The 17,346-nt window shown below is 37.3% G+C and overlaps 6 protein-coding genes across 9 annotated transcripts; 4 read left to right on the top strand and 2 right to left on the bottom strand.

Moving 5' to 3' along the window:
- Positions 1-1,990: 1,990 nt before the first annotated feature.
- Positions 1,991-2,912, top strand: LOC138128724 (chymotrypsin-1-like). Its single transcript, XM_069044916.1, has 2 exons — positions 1,991-2,252; positions 2,306-2,912. The coding sequence occupies exons 1-2, from the start codon at positions 1,993-1,995 to the stop codon at positions 2,841-2,843; spliced, it is 798 nt and encodes a 265-aa protein (XP_068901017.1). The 5' UTR covers positions 1,991-1,992; the 3' UTR covers positions 2,844-2,912.
- A 1,425-nt stretch (positions 2,913-4,337) lies between these two features.
- Positions 4,338-5,340, top strand: LOC138128725 (chymotrypsin-2-like). The gene is made up of 3 exons (XM_069044917.1): positions 4,338-4,479; positions 4,525-4,693; positions 4,744-5,340. Exons 1-3 carry the CDS (start codon positions 4,431-4,433, stop codon positions 5,288-5,290), a joined length of 765 nt encoding a protein of 254 aa, XP_068901018.1. The 5' UTR covers positions 4,338-4,430; the 3' UTR covers positions 5,291-5,340.
- A 1,974-nt stretch (positions 5,341-7,314) lies between these two features.
- LOC138128033 (chymotrypsin-1-like) lies at positions 7,315-8,308 on the top strand. 2 transcript variants are annotated; one of them, XM_069044234.1, is made up of 3 exons: positions 7,315-7,460; positions 7,507-7,672; positions 7,721-8,308. In XM_069044234.1, the coding sequence occupies exons 1-3, from the start codon at positions 7,415-7,417 to the stop codon at positions 8,286-8,288; spliced, it is 780 nt and encodes a 259-aa protein (XP_068900335.1). In that variant the 5' UTR covers positions 7,315-7,414; the 3' UTR covers positions 8,289-8,308. The 2 variants fall into 2 exon arrangements, with proteins under 2 accessions (XP_068900335.1, XP_068900334.1); XM_069044233.1 differs by having other exon boundaries at positions 7,400-7,463.
- Positions 8,309-8,548: 240 nt separating this feature from the next.
- LOC138128032 (uncharacterized) lies at positions 8,549-10,434 on the top strand. Of its 3 annotated transcripts, none has more exons than XM_069044231.1 (4): positions 8,549-8,628; positions 8,718-9,751; positions 9,794-10,207; positions 10,273-10,434. In XM_069044231.1, the coding sequence occupies exons 1-3, from the start codon at positions 8,599-8,601 to the stop codon at positions 10,182-10,184; spliced, it is 1,455 nt and encodes a 484-aa protein (XP_068900332.1). In that variant the 5' UTR covers positions 8,549-8,598; the 3' UTR covers positions 10,185-10,207; positions 10,273-10,434. The 3 variants fall into 3 exon arrangements, with proteins under 3 accessions (XP_068900332.1, XP_068900331.1, XP_068900330.1); XM_069044230.1 differs by having other exon boundaries at positions 10,260-10,434; XM_069044229.1 differs by lacking the exon at positions 10,273-10,434 and having other exon boundaries at positions 9,794-10,237.
- A 98-nt stretch (positions 10,435-10,532) lies between these two features.
- LOC138129496 (erythroblast NAD(P)(+)--arginine ADP-ribosyltransferase-like) lies at positions 10,533-11,333 on the bottom strand. Its single transcript, XM_069045787.1, has one exon. The coding sequence runs from the start codon at positions 11,331-11,333 to the stop codon at positions 10,533-10,535; it is 801 nt and encodes a 266-aa protein (XP_068901888.1).
- Positions 11,334-12,289: 956 nt separating this feature from the next.
- LOC138129495 (ecto-ADP-ribosyltransferase 5-like) lies at positions 12,290-13,192 on the bottom strand. The gene has a single exon (XM_069045786.1). It carries the CDS (start codon positions 13,190-13,192, stop codon positions 12,290-12,292), a length of 903 nt encoding a protein of 300 aa, XP_068901887.1.
- Positions 13,193-17,346: the final 4,154 nt, after the last annotated feature.

The following is a 17,346-nucleotide window of genomic DNA, read 5'->3' as shown; positions in this document are numbered from 1 at the left end:
GAAGTTGGCATCCACGGTTGTTTAAAAAGCAGTGGTAGATTTTCCAGACACACTGAAATTAATTCTATTATCAACCCATCTTTGACTTCTATTCATGTGAATTCAACTTTATAACCAAACGGACTGTCTCGGGATGATGGAAAACGCCCATACGGGTTGACTTTAGTACCATGGATCAAAGGTCAACCTTTAGTTTGGGACGTTACTATTGTAGATACACTTGCAGACGATTACGTTTTGAAAACTTCTGAAGATTCAGGTTTTGCCGCTGAGATGTCTTGCAAACGCAAACATAGCAAATATAGTTCAATCATTTCGTCAAATTACATATTTAAAGATTTAGCATTTGAAACCTTAGGCCCTTGGTGCAAAGAAGCCATCGAATTCGTTAATGTCATCGGAAACCGACTTATTGCGGAATCAGGCGATTTAAAATCAAAGAAATTTCTTTTCGAGAGGATTTCCCTTGCCATTCAACGTGGAAACGCTGCAAGCATTCGGGGCACTTTTCCAGATTCCACATTATTATCAGAAATTTTTGTATTGTAAAACTAATATGTTAAGTATTAAAGAAAACTGTCTTATCAGGTTTTTCGATAAATTACTAACTGGTTTCATAGCCTACTACGTTAAAACACAAAGATAATTATTTCGTTTTGTTGTTGGTTCTTGGGTGGAACCTAATGGTATCGAGATTTGTATTTTATTTTCAATCTTTTTTTTAACGGAAAAATTTTAAAGTACTTATATAAAAAGTTGTTTGTTACTAATATCTTGAAATAACCACGTGTATCAGTTCCGGAAGATGCAAGTCCAAATTTAATAAAAGTGAACAAGTATGCGGCAGAGATAAAATATAAACGATAACAAATTACCTTTTCACCTTTTGTCTAGAATACTTAATGTGGTTTTTTACATGGACTATAAGTCAAGTTTAGATTAGCAAGAAATAAGTAGATAAAAAATTTGTGAATCTCTGCAACATTAGTGTTCATAAAGTCGAAATAATGATGCAAAATAAAAAATTTCTAGACTTAGAATGAATTCTTTTTACAATTACGCCAAAAGATAAAATAGTAGTTTTTTCACGATCGGGAGTAGAAATCAACTTTTCGGATGTCAACATCGTGACAGAAGTAGAGCATTTTCTCCCTAGGGAGCAAATATTTGCAAATATTTGCTCCCTAGGGAGTTTTCATTTTTTTGACAGTTGTGACAAAAATCTAATGGGAGTTTTCATTTTTTTTGACTGTTGTGACAAAAATCTAATTGTGTTGTCAAGGCAACTACTAATTCCATTAAATTCATCGAAAGATGACAACTCATTTGTCATCATTTTTTTATTCTTAAAATTTGAGATTTTTGTGCTGTTTCTACTCCCTACCGTGAAAAAAATAGTATATATACTTCTGGAGAGAATGCTCATTTTTCCCTCGGTGCTTTGTACAAACTGCACCTTAGGAAAAATCATGCATTTCTCTCCCTCAATATATAATATACTATTATTTGACGAGTTTACTTGTAAATTGGGCCTTTTTTGGCACGAGTGGGCCATTTTAAAACGCGAGCGAAACGAGCGTTTTAAAGACCCACGAGTCACAAAAAAGGCCCAATTTACACACGAACGAGTTGAATACAACGTTTTTTTGTTAGACGAGCTCCTTAAAGGCCCCAAATCGCTTAAAACCTTTAAAATTAGCTTGACGTTTCGTTTTGACAAGTTGTGACATTTATCAAAATCCGTTCACATAGGAGAAAATTCTCAAATTCTGACAGTGTCGAACAAAAAACAAATTAAAAGAATATTAAATATAAAAAAAGGGAAAAATATTGCTACAGCATTTTCTGTTCTTTGAAATGATTATCACTTCAAGTTTTAAAATCCTGTTTACTCGTATTGGCAGTAAACATAAGATAATTTTTCAAACTAAAATCGTAATCTATCCAAAATTATCAGAATTTTTGTATTTTTATCTGTATATAAGCAGGTAGATGTCAATGCGAATAGCACAGTCCCAGTTGAAGAGCAAAATGTACAAGTTGACAATATTTTTGTTTACTCTATCTGTGTCTAATCTGGTACTATCAGTACCGGCCGTTACCCACAATGTGAGGGTAATCGGTGGAAACACTGCGCAACCGGGGCAATTTCCTTTCGCTGTTTCCATCATGATGCCGTCATTTGGCCAGAACTGGTGTGGTGGTACCATCATCAGCAAGAACTCGATCCTCACAGCAGCCCAGTGTATGAAGTGAGTGTGAAATTTTTCTTAACTACAAATTTTCTAGCACTACGCTTTTGCAGTAACCTGTTCCCGGAAGATGTGGTCGTAGTCGCGGGCACCGTCGACCTCAGAATAGGTGGTACCGTGTACAACATATCCCAAGTAACTATCCATCCTACGTTCAACGAAACCAACCTCATCGACGACATCGCCGTAGTAAAAGTCGACGGCGAATTTGAAATTAGTGAGAGTGTGCAAATCGCCGAAATCGGAGAGGTTGTAGACAATGACACTTGTACGGTGTCGGGATGGGGCGCTACTGAAAACATCAACGCACCTGCGTCTCTTATGTTCGCAAATCTGCGAGCTTTGTCAGTTGAAGAGTGTGACAAATTGGCTGAAGATGGGGATTATGATATAGAAAGAGGACCTGGACAAGTCTGCGGATTTGGAGGTAGAGGAAATGGAGTTTGTTATGGAGATGCGGGGGATTCGTTAACTTCTAAAGGAAAATTTGTGGGGATTGCTTCTTACGCAGTGGCTCAATGTGCAGTAGGATGGCCAGATCTTTACACTCGTGTTGCCTATTACAAGGACTGGATCAATACAATTATTTAAATATTTAAGTAGGTTCTACAAAATATTTGTTCTATCTAGTTTTATTAATAAACCAAAGAATATCGTGAAGCCTTAGTGGTTTTAATATCACGCCGTAACCGATCATATTGATCAATACAGGGTGTTATTGAAAGTTGTACATATATTTTAACCACGAGCTACTGGCTTCATGTAGAACTCGGAAAAAATATCTAAAAAATTCTGTGTCAAAAAATAAAATCACATTTATTTTTTGAGCTACAATTTTTTAAAATTGCTTTTAGTTTTCTACGTTGTCCTACAACCTCGTAGGTAAAATTTCGGCACATTTTAAAAATACACCCTGTATATCATGTTCTATAAAATACACGCCAATGCGAAGTAACCTATAGGAAATATGCTTTGAAACAAGGAAACCGCATTGGTGTACGTTTTATAAAATATGATATACAGGGTGTATTTTTAAAATGTGCCGAAATTTTACCTACGAGGTTGTTTGACAACGTAAAAGTCTAAAAGCAATTAAAAAAAATTGTAGCTCAAAAAATAAGTCATTTTATTTTGTAGATATTTTTTCCGAGTTCTACATGAAGCCAGTAGCTCGTGGTTAAAATACCTGTACAACTTTCAATAACACCCTGTATAATAAACCAGGTGGCAGTACTATTTTAATCTAATTTTCAAAAAGCACTGATAGTACTGTAGTTTCAATTTGGTTGTAGGTCGTAAAATTTTATGATACTTTAAGTTAAAGATCTTGCGGGGCTTATAAATCCTAGTTTACCACTAGCAGGTAATATTTTAAGCAGGGTTGTATTGTACATTTTGTATATTTGCATTGTTCGGCAAACGGCACGCGCCGCTTTCCAACCTTTTCAAACTCAACCATTGTGCCCGTTAATCGCTCATAATATCCAATAAAATTTTACGACCTACAACCAAATTGAAACTACAATACCACTACAATTCGAACTAGAGTTTACACTTTACAAAATCTTTGAAGATTTACCGCACATTTGATCGATTTAAGTTAGATAGCTATAACGGTACTGATCGTACGACGCATCAAGAACAAAGCGATAAATTAGAAATCTTTGAGTTTTGTTGTAGAAAGCTATGACAATTTTCCATTGAGTTTTATTTTCATCTTGATATTTCTTTCTTTCTATTCTTCTTGTATATTCTGTCATTTTTGACAGATCATTTTGAACAAAATTAGATACAACGAAATGTCATTTCTGTTCTACTAATTTTATAAATGAGTTCATTCAGAAAGAGTACTGGTGGAGAAGTTTCGGTTGATGAGTAAAGGAGGATAAGATTGGATTGGAGATAAGATGGTGACCCAACTGAGTAACTATAACGACATAATTGCTTCAATCTAAAAATATGTATAGGTTTGTGGTACCAATGACAAAGTCTGCGAAAACATAATAAAATATTAGATTTTGTTGTTAACCGGTTTATCTAAAGAGTGCTTTTTAATAAAATTAGATAATTCGAGATACCTTTTTCCACTTCGTCTACTGCAGTATGATTTCTCAAGGATGATTAGATATCTATAGAAAACACAAACTCGTAACAGTTGTGTTTGGTCTAGTTTCAATAATGACTTCTCTTTCAATCACGCTTTTGCTTTGTGTTTCCTTCACCTCAGGTACTTCTTCAAATTATTTTCAATGAATACTAACAACAAATCTAGCGCATCCATTTCATGGTCGCATATTCGGTGGAAAAACTGCCCAACCTGGCCAGTTCCCATTCTTAGTTTCAATTCAAGTAGAGTCCGATTCAGAAAACGTACACGGTCACTACTGTGGGGCATCAATCATTAACGACCAATGGGTTTTGACAGCAACACACTGCGTCTTGTAAGTAGGTACTGCTTCTATCAATGTTTCCTCTGAAGTTTGTTTCGTAGTGGTTGGACACCAGATGACATATATTTGTTAGCTGGTACGAATCTCTTAGATACCGGTGGTACCGCGTACAACGTATCCAAAATCATAAAACATCAAGATTTCAACACGACCACAATCTGGAACGACATCGCTTTGATCAAAATCGAGGGAAAATTTGAGTTTACAGACGTTGTTAAAACCATCGGAATAGGGGAAGTTTCTGGTGGCCAATCTAGTACTATAGTTGGATGGGGGAGTACCAAAGATGGCGATCCCAACGAGCTGCAGTATACCGAAGTGACAACTTTGACTCCTGATGACTGTGCACGACTAGCTGAAGCCGCACCGTATAATCTGGAACGTGGACCTGGACAAGTCTGTGCGCTGGGTAGTGTAGACGTCGGACCATGCCATGGAGATTCAGGAGGACCTCTGCTATTTAACAATACTGTTGTGGGGATGGTTTCATACGCGCTAGATCCAGCATGTGCCAAAGGGTATCCAGATATCTACACCAGAGCCGCCTACTACGTTGAGTGGATCGATGAGTCAATCTCTCTTTATTAATTGTTTTTCTCTGTACCGGTACTTCTGATAAAAATAAATCGTGATTTCGATACGAGGCTTTTAATAGAATTTGAACCAAAACACTTCTCAGACATTTATCAAGTAATTACTGTAAAAAAGTACTATCAAGGAACAAGTAAGATAAAAATAGCGAAAGGGCTGGCCAGGCGGAAACGCTTGAACCTTACCACATCATAAATTGACAATGATGTTACAAATCTACAGTGACGAAGTAGCACTTGGATCACCGAGCTTCGCGACGAAAAACTCTTCTTTTCCTGTTTCGAAATTGTCAAGTGATTGTCACAGAATTTCTGAATTGATTTATCTAGGACGATGATGGGGCAGATGGTTTAAAATTGATTTACGGAGAAATCGTCATTTAATCTCAGATATAAACTTTATACCTAGGTACTCATCTAATTTGGGACATTGGAAGATTTTGGAAGCAAACTAAAAACAATTCAGCTGATCATTCTGCCTTACAATCAGTTTAAATTCGTCTATTTTTAGTTCTCATCTAAATATCAACAATGTTGAAGATTATTGTACAGCTTTTGTGGGTTGGTGCTTTGAGTTTAGGTAATTGTTTGAATTATTTTTCAAAATCAATATCAATCAAGTACCAATAGCAAGAAATTTGTTGTGATCGCAGCGCATTATACCAAGTAGGTGTCTTCTGGCAAATTTTCTACCTAAATCAAAAACTTTTCCACAGCGACGACGTCACCGACAGGAGGTACTAACTTGCAAAATAGTGCCGGTACCACTTACACAATAGTCTCTATTGTGGTGTATCAGAACTACATACAATGACACCGTTTACACAAACGACATTGCTTTGGTGCAAATCGAAGGCGAATTTGTTCTGGATGACGCTGGCCAAAAATTTCAGTTGATAATTCGTTAAGATTTCAATTATCTCTTGTCAGTCCTAAAAGTTAGGTTAGTGATTTTGAGAATGTTGAAATCTTGGTAAAGAATTTTATGTGACCTGTTGGTTGTCAGCTATATAGTTAGTGCAATGAAACAATGAGATTTAAAATTCCCGCACCTTTATTTAACGTCAACGGCCGTCAACGGTGAGCACGGAGCATGCGCACGCCGCTTGTTTATAAATCGATCCAAGATCCAACGATCATCGATCAATCAATATTATCCAGAGAGGTTGTTGTCGGTGGTGGGGGCTCTTATTGTCAAGGGGTAATTTCATGCACAACAGACACGATAGAGAAAAAAGTGCAAATCTTTTTTAAGGATAAGCTGAACTGTGATAGGTTAGTTTCTTGGGTTAATCTCTGCAATAATTCTTTGTTCACTCCCTCTACGGTTCACCCTCTTCAATATTCTCAACTGATCTTTTTGTCGGTCGTCTACTGCCTTTTTTTGCGCAGAACACTACCTGTTTCTAAAATCATGTTTACGCATTTGTAGACTTTCTGGGCAAGTTGTTGGTTAAGTGCCTTGAAAGTCAGGAAACTTTTGTTAAAATTCCTCAAAAACTCGAGGTGTCGAATAGGACCAAGCCTTTCTCCATTGCTGAAGAAACACTGGACAATGAAAATTTGTTGTTCTAAAGTGAACATATTGTAATAGCAAATTTTAATAATCAATAATTAATAATGACAATTACCATTTTAATGACATTTATTGAATTAAATTTTCACGTGCTGCCAACTGAAGTGTATTAATCATGGCTATCTCGATTTTTTTTATGTATTTTCGACCGCACGGTAGAAAATGAAATAATCAGTTTGTTTTATTATTTTTGACGTTTCTTTTGGATTCAATTTGCCTTCTACCTCCAGAAATAATTATTATGTAACAAAAATAAAATAATTGTTTTATTATTATTAAGAATTACGAAAACAAGATTTATGACTTCCTGAATATCTTTAAATGGTAATTCGTAGAAAAAATTTGGACAGTTAAAAGATCCTCCACTTGTTTACCTACACCTTCGATCAAATGCGTAACATTGAAATCGTGAAAGAGAATAAAAATTACTCCATAGTTTAGATAATCTGATAGTCTTTTTACCATGTAATAAGTGATGTAGGAATTTTTTTATCTTTTCTGGACGGTATATAAAACAACTGAGTGAAATAATCTGAACTAGTTACGATGTCGTCAAAGCTTCTGGGTCTGTTTCTCACTGTTTGTGCCTCAGGTGGTAGAAATTTAAATGACGATTTTCTCTAAGAAGATGTTTGCAGTTTCAGCACTGCAACTCCACCCCAGTGGCCGAATTTTCGGAGGGGAACCAGCCAAACCTGGCCAGTTCCCATTTGTGGTTTCACTGAACAACAAGGTTGACGGACCCTGGTGCGGTGCTTCCGTCATCGACAAAAAATGGGCCGTTACTGCGGCCCACTGTCTTCAGTAAGTCTCTTCAAGCTCTCTTCACACGCTCGAACTCATGCATTCCAGATTTTTCACAGCCGACTTCTTCTACATATTAGCGGGTACGACTTTGCTGGACGCTGCTGGTACTAATTACACCGTGGTCTCCATAGTGACCCACCCAGACTTCGACGACTCCATCTTGGCCAATGATCTGGCTTTGCTTCAGATTCAGGACGAATTTGTCCTAGACGGTACCACCCAACCGATTGGAATCGGTGATGTTTCAGGCAACGAATCGTGTACTGCTCTAGGATGGGGTAGTACCGCCAATGCAAATGGTAGTAACGAATTGCAGTTCGTTAATCTGACAGCTCTGACAGATGAAGATTGTACGAAATTGGCGCAAGGGGGCAAATTCGTGTTTGAAAGGGGGCCAGGACAGGTTTGCACTTTGGGGGGTGAGGGAGAAGCGGTGTGTTATGGAGATTCTGGGGGTCCATTGGTTTGTGGGGGTGAATTGGTGGGGGTGGTGTCGTACGGGATCACTCCGTGCGCAAAAGGGTTTCCAGATGTGTTCACCCGACTTGCATTTTATCAGGACTGGATCAAGAACGTTGTTAATTCTGAAAGTGTTGTCCACAATTTAATATAAAAAAAAATAATTGACATAAACTAGTATTTTTTATTTGAAAAAATTTACAGACTTGCGTAATTGGCGTAATTAATGCGAGAATAGAAGAAAATTTATGTTGGCATAATAATTAATATTATTATTAATTATTAATAAGCGAAGCGCAGTTCAGATTTGGTAGGCCATGATGTTCGCAACTACGGGCGCCATCTCTTAGCACTCGCCCATACTTCGCACAGATATCTGTTACTCATTTAAAACTTGCGCAGTTACAAATTTATTTATCATTTTATGTGTGTGATTCAGTTTGCTCAGTGGCTCGTTAGCGCGTATGACGCGGTGTAAACAGTATCTGTCGAAGGTAAGAGAAAATTGTGATTGACAGATTTGACAGTTAAAATCATGGGCATCATTGCATGAATCAATTTTTTTTGGATGTGTTAATTCCAGATAATGGTCGATTGGTTAAAATCATGCCCCCGGTGGAGCGGGGAACTCAAAGACATTCTCCTTTCTGAATATAACAACGTCGAACCAATCCCCGACGTGACTTTGCCCCAACTCATTGACGAAAGCTCGAAATTTCCCATAGAGTTCCCAGTTCAGTCTGTGCGATGTTGCCAACTTCAAAGCAAAATCTCAACGAAAACCCTAGAGAAAAACATCAACTCTGTCTACCCAGTAATCCACGAATACGCCCTCTACCTTTGCTCGATTTTTCTTGCTCATCAAGCCAAGTTTGGCCTAAGACGCGACTTTTATAAAAACATGTCACTGGTAGATTTCATCGACAGATTGTTAAGCAAGAGGGCCGTGATGTTCGTGGGTTCAGTTGACCACTACTTGTTGCTCAACGGAAAGAGCGGGAGCGGGAACTGGGAGAATGTGGGAACACCCAACGAGACTCTTCCACTTGTCCTTGACAACTGTTTAAGCTACGACGAAATTAAACTGTCAGCTTTGCTGTCTGTTTCGTCGCACACGTATTTCATCAACGATGGAGACAGAAATAACTGCGGGACGTTTGAAGAGAACCGAGGGAAGGTGGAAGAGAACGGAGTAATTGTGGGTCTGATAGGCCCCCGATTGGAGAAACCTAGAGTGATGGAGTATCGCGAAATAATGAAAACAAAAGGACAAAATACCAGTTTGTACGGTTACGGCAGTTGCGAAGTTCCAAGCGTACAAAGTGAATTCTTGAAGTTTTACGACGACGTGAACGCCACCTATGACCAGTTGTTGGACCAGATGAAATCGAACAACGACAGATACCTGAACTTGGGGCGGGATAGATTCTTCGACAAGTTAATGTACCAAAAGCGAATCGCGTTATCTATAGATACCCTCCTGCTCGAGGCCAACGAAAGAGCCAAAAATGAGAACACGAAGGCGTACGTTCACGTGGTCGGACTGGGGCTCGGTGTGTGGAAGATATCTCTAGAGCAAGACAAGTTCTTCATGGACACCTTCGCCGAACGTTTGGAGTGAGTCGACTTTTACCATTTTCACTCCAAGAATCCTCTCAGATATCTTTCAGGGGTGCTAACGCACATCAGCGATATCCGTTTCGCCTACATTCGGCATAAAATGGCCGGTCGCTACGAAAATGGCGACAGAGTGCAGGGCATCACTCTCCACATGGAGAACAAAAACCCCCAAGACAAGTTGACGGGGTACAACGAAGATAAACTGTTGGTGGTGTCGTATCCTTGGGATGGGAACGCATTGCCCGGAAACGAGTTTTGGGGTGGTAGTTTGAACGGTAGTGGCGACCCTGCTGCCGCGGCTTCCTCACAAGTGGCAGAACTGCACAACTGGCACATCAACAGGAAAGTGAGCGCAAGGAATTTGAGAGTTGCCACCTACAAAGGCGTCGTGACTTTTCAGGAGTACCAACAGCTCCACAAGAATGATTAACGAATGGATTTTCCAATAACAAAGTAAAATAAAAATTGTTTACAAATGTAATATCGTTTTATTTTCGTCACAAAGTTGGTTTTTACAGGTCGGGAGATAAAACCCGAAGCAACTGTTGATTTTGTGACCATCATTTAAAGATAAGGGGACGGCAGATGTCGTACATGAATACTTTTATAACTAACGGCAAGCTAGTAGAGAGGATTTGTGATGTAGTATTGCATAAGAAAATAAAAATACTTATTCTGTTTTTAATTGTTTCATTAAATCACTAACTTTGAACATTCTACGGTATAAGAACTCTGGAAAACTTAAAAAAAATCAATCACCAGTTACATCATTGATTACTTAATTGGCGATGGCTTTTCCTTTTTGCGCATAAGGTCCCGAATAGGGCAAGTCGCCGACCAAAGAACCGGCAGATTCCAGTACGATGACATCTTCATATTGACGTCTCTCAATTTGCGCAACCTTGAACGTGCTCCATGGGAAAACGAGAATCTCGTTTTCGTCGGGAAATGCCGAATGTCCAGCAATTCCACAGGCTGCCATGGGACTCCCTTTGAACGCTATAAGCGTGGCTTGTTCTTCGCCCATGAATTGCACAGCCACCTCTTCATCAACCGAACAAGACAAGAAGTGCACAGGATGGATGTAATCACCTTCTTTGAAGCTCAACTTTTGTTTCCTGAATGACATTCCTCTGTAGTAAATTGATCCGCTGACGCTGGGGTTGTTATCAATACCATGGATCGATCGAGCTAGCAACGCGTACAAACTCTTGTAAGGAAAATTATTCCAATCGTTGTCGTTCTTCAGGGTCTTGCACATGTGGTTGAAGTCCTTGTAAAGTGGTCCTTCCAGCGTGTAAGCAATGAGAGCAATGTGACATTCCTCAGGGAGGGATGAAGTAAGCCGATTTTTTTTCTTCGAGTATTCCGTTTTGGCCATGTTCCACATGCCTCGATAATTAGTATTTCTATTCAACTCGTCTTGAAGTAGTTGACGGATTGTGGAAAAATTGACTGAAACCAGTTGTTTCACATATTTGTAGACGAAGGTGTGGGCGAATCCGTTTGAAGGAACCTTCTGGAAAGAGTCTTCAGAGTCGACGAATCTCTCATCTCTTCTTCTTCTGACGAATGCCATTCTGGTGAAATATTTTTGCGTGTTCCGGTTTAAAATCACTCAATACGACTGGTCGAACGTACGCAGGATGCGAATTTATATCAATCATTCTTATCAGCAACAGACAAATTGATTTCGTCATTGTGGTGATGTATGAGGAAAATTTTTATTCAACATACCAGCAACAAAAGGAAATATGCAAATGGTCAAATGGATTACAAACAGAGAAAAGAAGTATTAACATGCCATAAGTAGGTATTTGACAGATTTTATTTCGTGTGTGTATGTTTTTTTTTTCCAAAAATTTAATAATAAAGACAATTATTACTAATTTATAAATCAACGAAAGAGCCAAGTTTGAAAATCAGATGGAGTGGTTGGGAGGCTGTGCTTGTAGAAGATGTCTCGGAGAAAGATACGTTCTTTGTGGGGTCTTTCTCAAAAACTTTACTGTGCAATGTTTACACCTGTGACCGCAAATCGGCTAAATATTTATCAAAAGTGCGAAATATGTACCAAGAGTTTTAGGTAACTCAAGTCAGCGATTCACGTACAAAATGGCCGGTCGTTAGGAAAATGGCGGTAGAGTGCAGGACATTGCTCTACCCATGGAGAACAAAAATCTTCAAAACAACTCTACCCAATTGGTTAGTCTATCGATTGTTAGAATAATGAAATAAAGTAAAAAGTTGTTTGCAAAGAATAATATATGTAGTTTTTTATTTTCGACATAAAATATAAACGCATCAGTTGGTTTTTCCAGGTCGAGAGATAAAACTAGCAAATGTTGCTTCGTAGTCGTAATTTGCAGATAAGGAGCAGGATCTAAATTTTATTTTTACACCGCAGATGTCGCACATACATATTTCATAATTTACGTGAAGTTTTGTATGATAATATTGCATAAGTACCTACTTAAATAAAAAATGTATTTTAAAATATTATTTAATTTTATTGTACGAGTATGTATAGGTACTTTAACTGTAAAAACTTACACTTGAGAATTCTGTCAAACTGAAAATCCTGAACTCTCCGGTTACGAAATTGTTAATGTTTATTCCCTTATTAGAATATTGCCCGGAATAGGGTAAGTCGCCATCGAAAATACCAACAGATTCCAGGATGATCTTATTTCTTGAACTACTTCTTTTCATTTTCTCAATCTTGAAAGTGCTCCATGGGAAAACAAGAATCTCTGCTTCTTTCGGAAATACCGAATATTCAAGAATCCCACATGCTGCTAGGGGGCTCCCTTTGAACTTTATAAGTGTGGGTTCCGGACCGCACAAGAATGACTCAGCCACGGGTTTATGAATTGAACAGGACAAGAATTGCGTGGGATAGATGATATCACCTGCTTTGAAGCTGGGTTTGTATGGTGTGAATGACATTCCTCTGTAGTAAACTGATTGGTTGATTCTGGGGTTGTTGTGAATATCATGGATGGATCGGGCTAGCAACGCATACAAACTCTTGTAGGGAAATGTTTTCCAATCGTCAACGCTTCTCAGTTGTCTACACTTCCAATTGAAGTCCTCGTAAAGTGCGGTCTTCTCGTTACGTGATTTGTCGTTCTTGTCACATAATCTGTCGAGCGTGTAAGCAATAAGAGCAATGTAACATTCCTCAGGTAGGGATGAAGGAAACAGATTTTTTTTCTCTGCGTAGTTCGTTTCGGCGATGTTCCACTTCTCTCGATAAAGAAAATTTCTGTTCAGTTCGTCTTGAAGTAGTTCGCGGATTTTGGAAAAATTGCACGAAACCAGTTCTTTCACATATTTGTAGATAAACGTGTGACTGTATCCGTCGGAGGGAAGCTTCTGGAATGAGTCTTGAGAATCGCAAAATCTGCCACTTCGTCTTTCTCTGATGAAACTCATTTTGTCGAATATTCTTTGACAAAAAGTATGAATACTACTGGTTGGAGGTACTTCTGGGTGTTCTTATGTAGAAGATGCTTATCAGCACGAGACAAACTTGACGTGGTTGTAGTTTTCATTTATTGCATTAGTAACATAATAAAGTAGAACAAAGAAGAAATGTAAGCTGACAACACTTGCGGGCTAGCAACGCATTTAAACTCTTGTAATGGAAAATTTTCCAGTCATTCGCATTTTTTACCAGTCTTAACTTAGCGTTGAAGTCTTTGTAAACCGGACCGTCCATGGCGTAAGCAATAAGAGCAATGTGGCATTCCCGAGGAAGGGTTGAAGTATACAAAAATCCTTCGTTGGAGTACCTTGCCTTGGCGGTATTCCACATGTTTCCATAAATTGTGTTGGTACACAACTCTTCTTGGAGTAGTTGGAAGGATTTGGGAAAATTTTTTCGAGACCATTTTTTTCACGTGTTTGTAGAAGCTTCTTGAAAGAATCTTTGCAGTCGACGAATCTGTCATCTCTTCTCACCATTTTCTTGTTCTTTTGCAAACACACTCTGTACGACTGATCGGAGGCAAGCAAATACGTATTGATAATAAACTCTTATTAAAAGTTGATACCTAAGCTTATTAGTCCAATCAATAGGGAGTTTTACCTTGCAAAAGGTACAGAAAAGTTTATACTTGGCAGGTATCTTCTATCAGGCACATTATTAATGTTGTTGAGTTTGCGACCTTGGGGGGTTGCCGCTCGCCCCGCCATACTGGAGAATAGGGGTGGAAAATCACATTTTTGCGATTATTTCATTATCCGTGCCAGATACCTCTGTCCAAGTTATTATAGAAAATGTAGAGCATGCAATTCTCTACATTTTTTGTTCTACATGTTTTTTTGACAGATCAATAGTTTCGTAGTTACAGCGTGTAGAAATTGAGAATTTCTTTTATTTTTGTATTTTTTATTCTTTTCCACACCACCACAGAGGTAGAGCAATAGGGTGCGTTTTTTTCTGGATGTGGTGTCCCAGTGGGCATAGTCCACAATGCAGTAGAAATTTACTGTTTTACTCTTTTTGATCTCTTCGTAGCGTAGACGGACCCTAATGATCTGGATCGAACGGTATAGATGAGCTGAATTCATCAGAGTTTATGAACTCGGGAATTCCTCTTGAGAATTTTCCTCTTGTTCCTCAGGGTCATCATCATCATCATCAAGATCATCTGGCGTTTGCCAAAATAGAAATTCATTGATTTCAGCTATTTGTTCGTCTTGATCTTCAGATTCTGGAACGTCTGTGATTATTTCATTATCCGTGCGAGATACGTATATCTAACTACTTACAAAAAATGTAGAACATACTATTCTCTATAATTTTTGTTCTTTACGTTTTTTTTGTCAGATCAATAGTTTCGTAGTTACAGCCTGTAGAAATCGAGCATTTATTGTTTGCCCGTCTACGGGAATATCGGACATGTATACTAATGAAACAGGTAAACGCCAAATGATCCTGATGATGATGATGATGACCCTGAGGAACAAGAGGAAAATTCTCAAGAGGAATTCTCGAATTCATAAACTCTGATGAATTCAGCTCATCTAAACCGATCGATCCAGATCATTTGGATCCGTCTACGTTACAAAGAAATCAAAAAGAGTAAAACAGTTAATTTCTACTGCATCGTAGACTATGCCCAATGGGGACACTACGTAAAAAAAAATGCACCCTATTGCTCTACCTCTATGGTGGTGTGGAAAAGAATAAAAAGTACAAAAATAATAGAAATTCTCGATTTCTACATGCTGTAACTACGAAACTATTGATCTGACAAAAAAAATTTAAAGAACAAAAAATGTAGAGAATTGTACGCTCTACATTTTTTATACTAACTTAGATAGAGGTATCTCGCACGAATAATGAAATAATCGCATAAATGTGATTTTCCACCCCTATTCTCCAGTATGGCGGGGCGAGCGACAACCCCCCAAGGTCGCAAACTCGGCAATATTAATAATATGCCTAATAGAAGATACCTGCCAAGTATAAACTTTTCTGTACCTTTTGCAAGGTGGAGCCATTTTTATGTCTCTATTGACTGGACTATATTGCGACATCGCGATTCCACGAAATATTTATTATTTCCTTAATAAAGTAGTCGTAAATAATTTCAAAAAGTAGACAAGTACCTAATAAAAATTGTTGCTTTATGTCTCGTTATTAAACAAACTACTGTTATCATCTTAGAACATTTTCACACTAACCAAAACTGTTAAATTGCTTCATTTCAACGAAATGTCATTAAACAGTCTCCTTTTACATATATTTTTTTAAATTGATGAAAGCTTGGTGGTCAAAGCGTCACTCCTATCAAATCGTATGTCCTGATACAGAGAAGAATGAAAAGTAAAAACGTTTCTTTAATTTATCCATGAGTAAACGGATAAAAGAATTAAACACACACTCGTACTCTATGATTCATTCAAATGTAAAAAAAATCGATGTAATTATAGTTTAATAATCTTCAACTCTTGGATCATCGCAACTGTTATCTAAAATGTACTGTAAAATGGATAAACCGCAGAAAATTTGCTATGAAGATGAAGAATGTTGTGCAATATACAGAGTGTCCCAAAAATGGCGTACTAACGGTCCACTACGGTGTAGAAGAGATTACCGTAAAATTGTTGAAAAAATTCAATGGACTTATTTTCTGATTTGGCGGTCTTTGAAAGTGGCCCTAAACAGGTCAATTATTTTGCAATAAAAGTATCAAATATTGGCTGTAACTTTTTAATTTGACAATTTATGAAAAAATGTTTAATATAAAAGTTGATTGGTGTATTATCCTGCATCATCTGGTCTTCCTAGTTTGTTCCTATCTTCTTTTGTTTCGCTGCTATGGCAACCAACTTTGGTTTTTTAAATAGCACCCATAATTTTTTTGTGTGATTTTCAAACAAGCGTATCTTTCTGTATTCATAAATACAGTTTTGCCATTATGGGGAAAAAGAATAAAATTAAAAAAAAATAAACAAAGGTGATAAAAAACTCACTAAGTAATAAAATGCAATATCAAGAATGCCATAAATATCGATTAGGTCATTGCTTGGCAGTCAACGGAGCAATTTGAACATTTGGTTTAGTATTGATAGCCTTTTGTTATTGTAAAAGTTTTTGTATTCAACTTTTTTTTTATTAAGCTCTCAATAAAATAATTTTTTTACTTGTCAAATTTCCATGGCATTCTTAACCAAAAATGATGATTCAATGTTATTACTTAGTAAATATTTTTTTTTTCATTATTGATTTTTTTATTTATTCTTTTTTTCCCCATAATGGCAAAACTGTATTTATGAATACAGAAAGATACGCTTGTTTGAAAATCACACAAAAAATGTATGGGTGCTATTTAAAAAACCAAAGCTGGTAGCCGTGGCAGCGAAACAAAAGAAGGTAGGAACAAAGTAAAAAGGTCAGATCATGCATGATAATAAACCAAACAATTTTTATATTAAACATTTTTTCATAATTTTTCAAATTAAAAAGTTACAGCGATTATTTGATATTTTTGTTCCACCCTGTATGTATGAAATTGTCATGACAGCTACGTCTAATCGTACATATTATCACAAAGTACAAGATCACTCACTACCAATATCTAATCCTGCATAATAGAGAATTTAGAAGCTTTGGACATCGAAAAAATTATTTAAAATCCTCTACGGTAACATTGCACGGTAATGATGTATGAATATATCTTTGTTTACATTGTATTATCGTTAAATAATAAAAATAATTGACTTTTTTGTCGGAAACATTTTTTCCATATTTTTTCCATGTACATTTAAACATCCTCGATAAGGTAGTAAGTACCTAGTTTGTACGCCATTTTTGGGACACCTGTATGTATTGGCCAGGAGGATCGTCGGGACTGAACCTGGTTAAAAATGCGTCAATTAATTGAAAAGAATCAGACGATAAGAATGTTTTTCTTATATTTTTCTACCGAAAACTACCCAAGTTCCTATTACCAAAAAATAAATACAATAGTATTATCAGTTTATCAGGAATGCTCTGCGACGCAGATAGTGGGTGATGCCCCCGATTAGCAAAAACTTTATCTGCTTATTATTATCAACAATAAATTAACAGATTA

Source organism: Tenebrio molitor, chromosome 4 (genome assembly GCF_963966145.1).
Source record: "Tenebrio molitor chromosome 4, icTenMoli1.1, whole genome shotgun sequence".
Lineage (NCBI taxonomy): Eukaryota > Metazoa > Arthropoda > Insecta > Coleoptera > Tenebrionidae > Tenebrio > Tenebrio molitor.
Note: the sequence above shows the minus strand (reverse complement) of the source record. Positions and strands in the feature narration are given on the sequence as shown.

Excerpts from the sequence above, each read along its gene's own strand:
- LOC138128032 (XM_069044231.1), top strand. The coding sequence starts at position 8,599 with ATGACGCGGTGTAAACAGTATCTGTCGAAG. Across the intron at positions 8,629-8,717 it reads GTAAACAGTATCTGTCGAAG|ATAATGGTCGATTGGTTAAA; the intron begins GTAAGAGAAAAT and ends TGTTAATTCCAG. Across the intron at positions 9,752-9,793 it reads ACCTTCGCCGAACGTTTGGA|ATATCTTTCAGGGGTGCTAA; the intron begins GTGAGTCGACTT and ends GAATCCTCTCAG.
- LOC138129496 (XM_069045787.1), bottom strand. The coding sequence starts at position 11,333 with ATGGCATTCGTCAGAAGAAGAAGAGATGAGAGATTCGTCGACTCTGAA.
- LOC138128725 (XM_069044917.1), top strand. The coding sequence starts at position 4,431 with ATGACTTCTCTTTCAATCACGCTTTTGCTTTGTGTTTCCTTCACCTCA. Across the intron at positions 4,480-4,524 it reads TTGTGTTTCCTTCACCTCAG|CGCATCCATTTCATGGTCGC; the intron begins GTACTTCTTCAA and ends CAACAAATCTAG. Across the intron at positions 4,694-4,743 it reads ACAGCAACACACTGCGTCTT|TGGTTGGACACCAGATGACA; the intron begins GTAAGTAGGTAC and ends TTTGTTTCGTAG.
- LOC138129495 (XM_069045786.1), bottom strand. The coding sequence starts at position 13,192 with ATGAGTTTCATCAGAGAAAGACGAAGTGGCAGATTTTGCGATTCTCAA.
- LOC138128033 (XM_069044233.1), top strand. The coding sequence starts at position 7,415 with ATGTCGTCAAAGCTTCTGGGTCTGTTTCTCACTGTTTGTGCCTCAGGT. Across the intron at positions 7,464-7,506 it reads CACTGTTTGTGCCTCAGGTG|TTTCAGCACTGCAACTCCAC; the intron begins GTAGAAATTTAA and ends AGATGTTTGCAG. Across the intron at positions 7,673-7,720 it reads ACTGCGGCCCACTGTCTTCA|ATTTTTCACAGCCGACTTCT; the intron begins GTAAGTCTCTTC and ends CATGCATTCCAG.
- LOC138128724 (XM_069044916.1), top strand. The coding sequence starts at position 1,993 with ATGTCAATGCGAATAGCACAGTCCCAGTTGAAGAGCAAAATGTACAAG. Across the intron at positions 2,253-2,305 it reads ACAGCAGCCCAGTGTATGAA|TAACCTGTTCCCGGAAGATG; the intron begins GTGAGTGTGAAA and ends ACGCTTTTGCAG.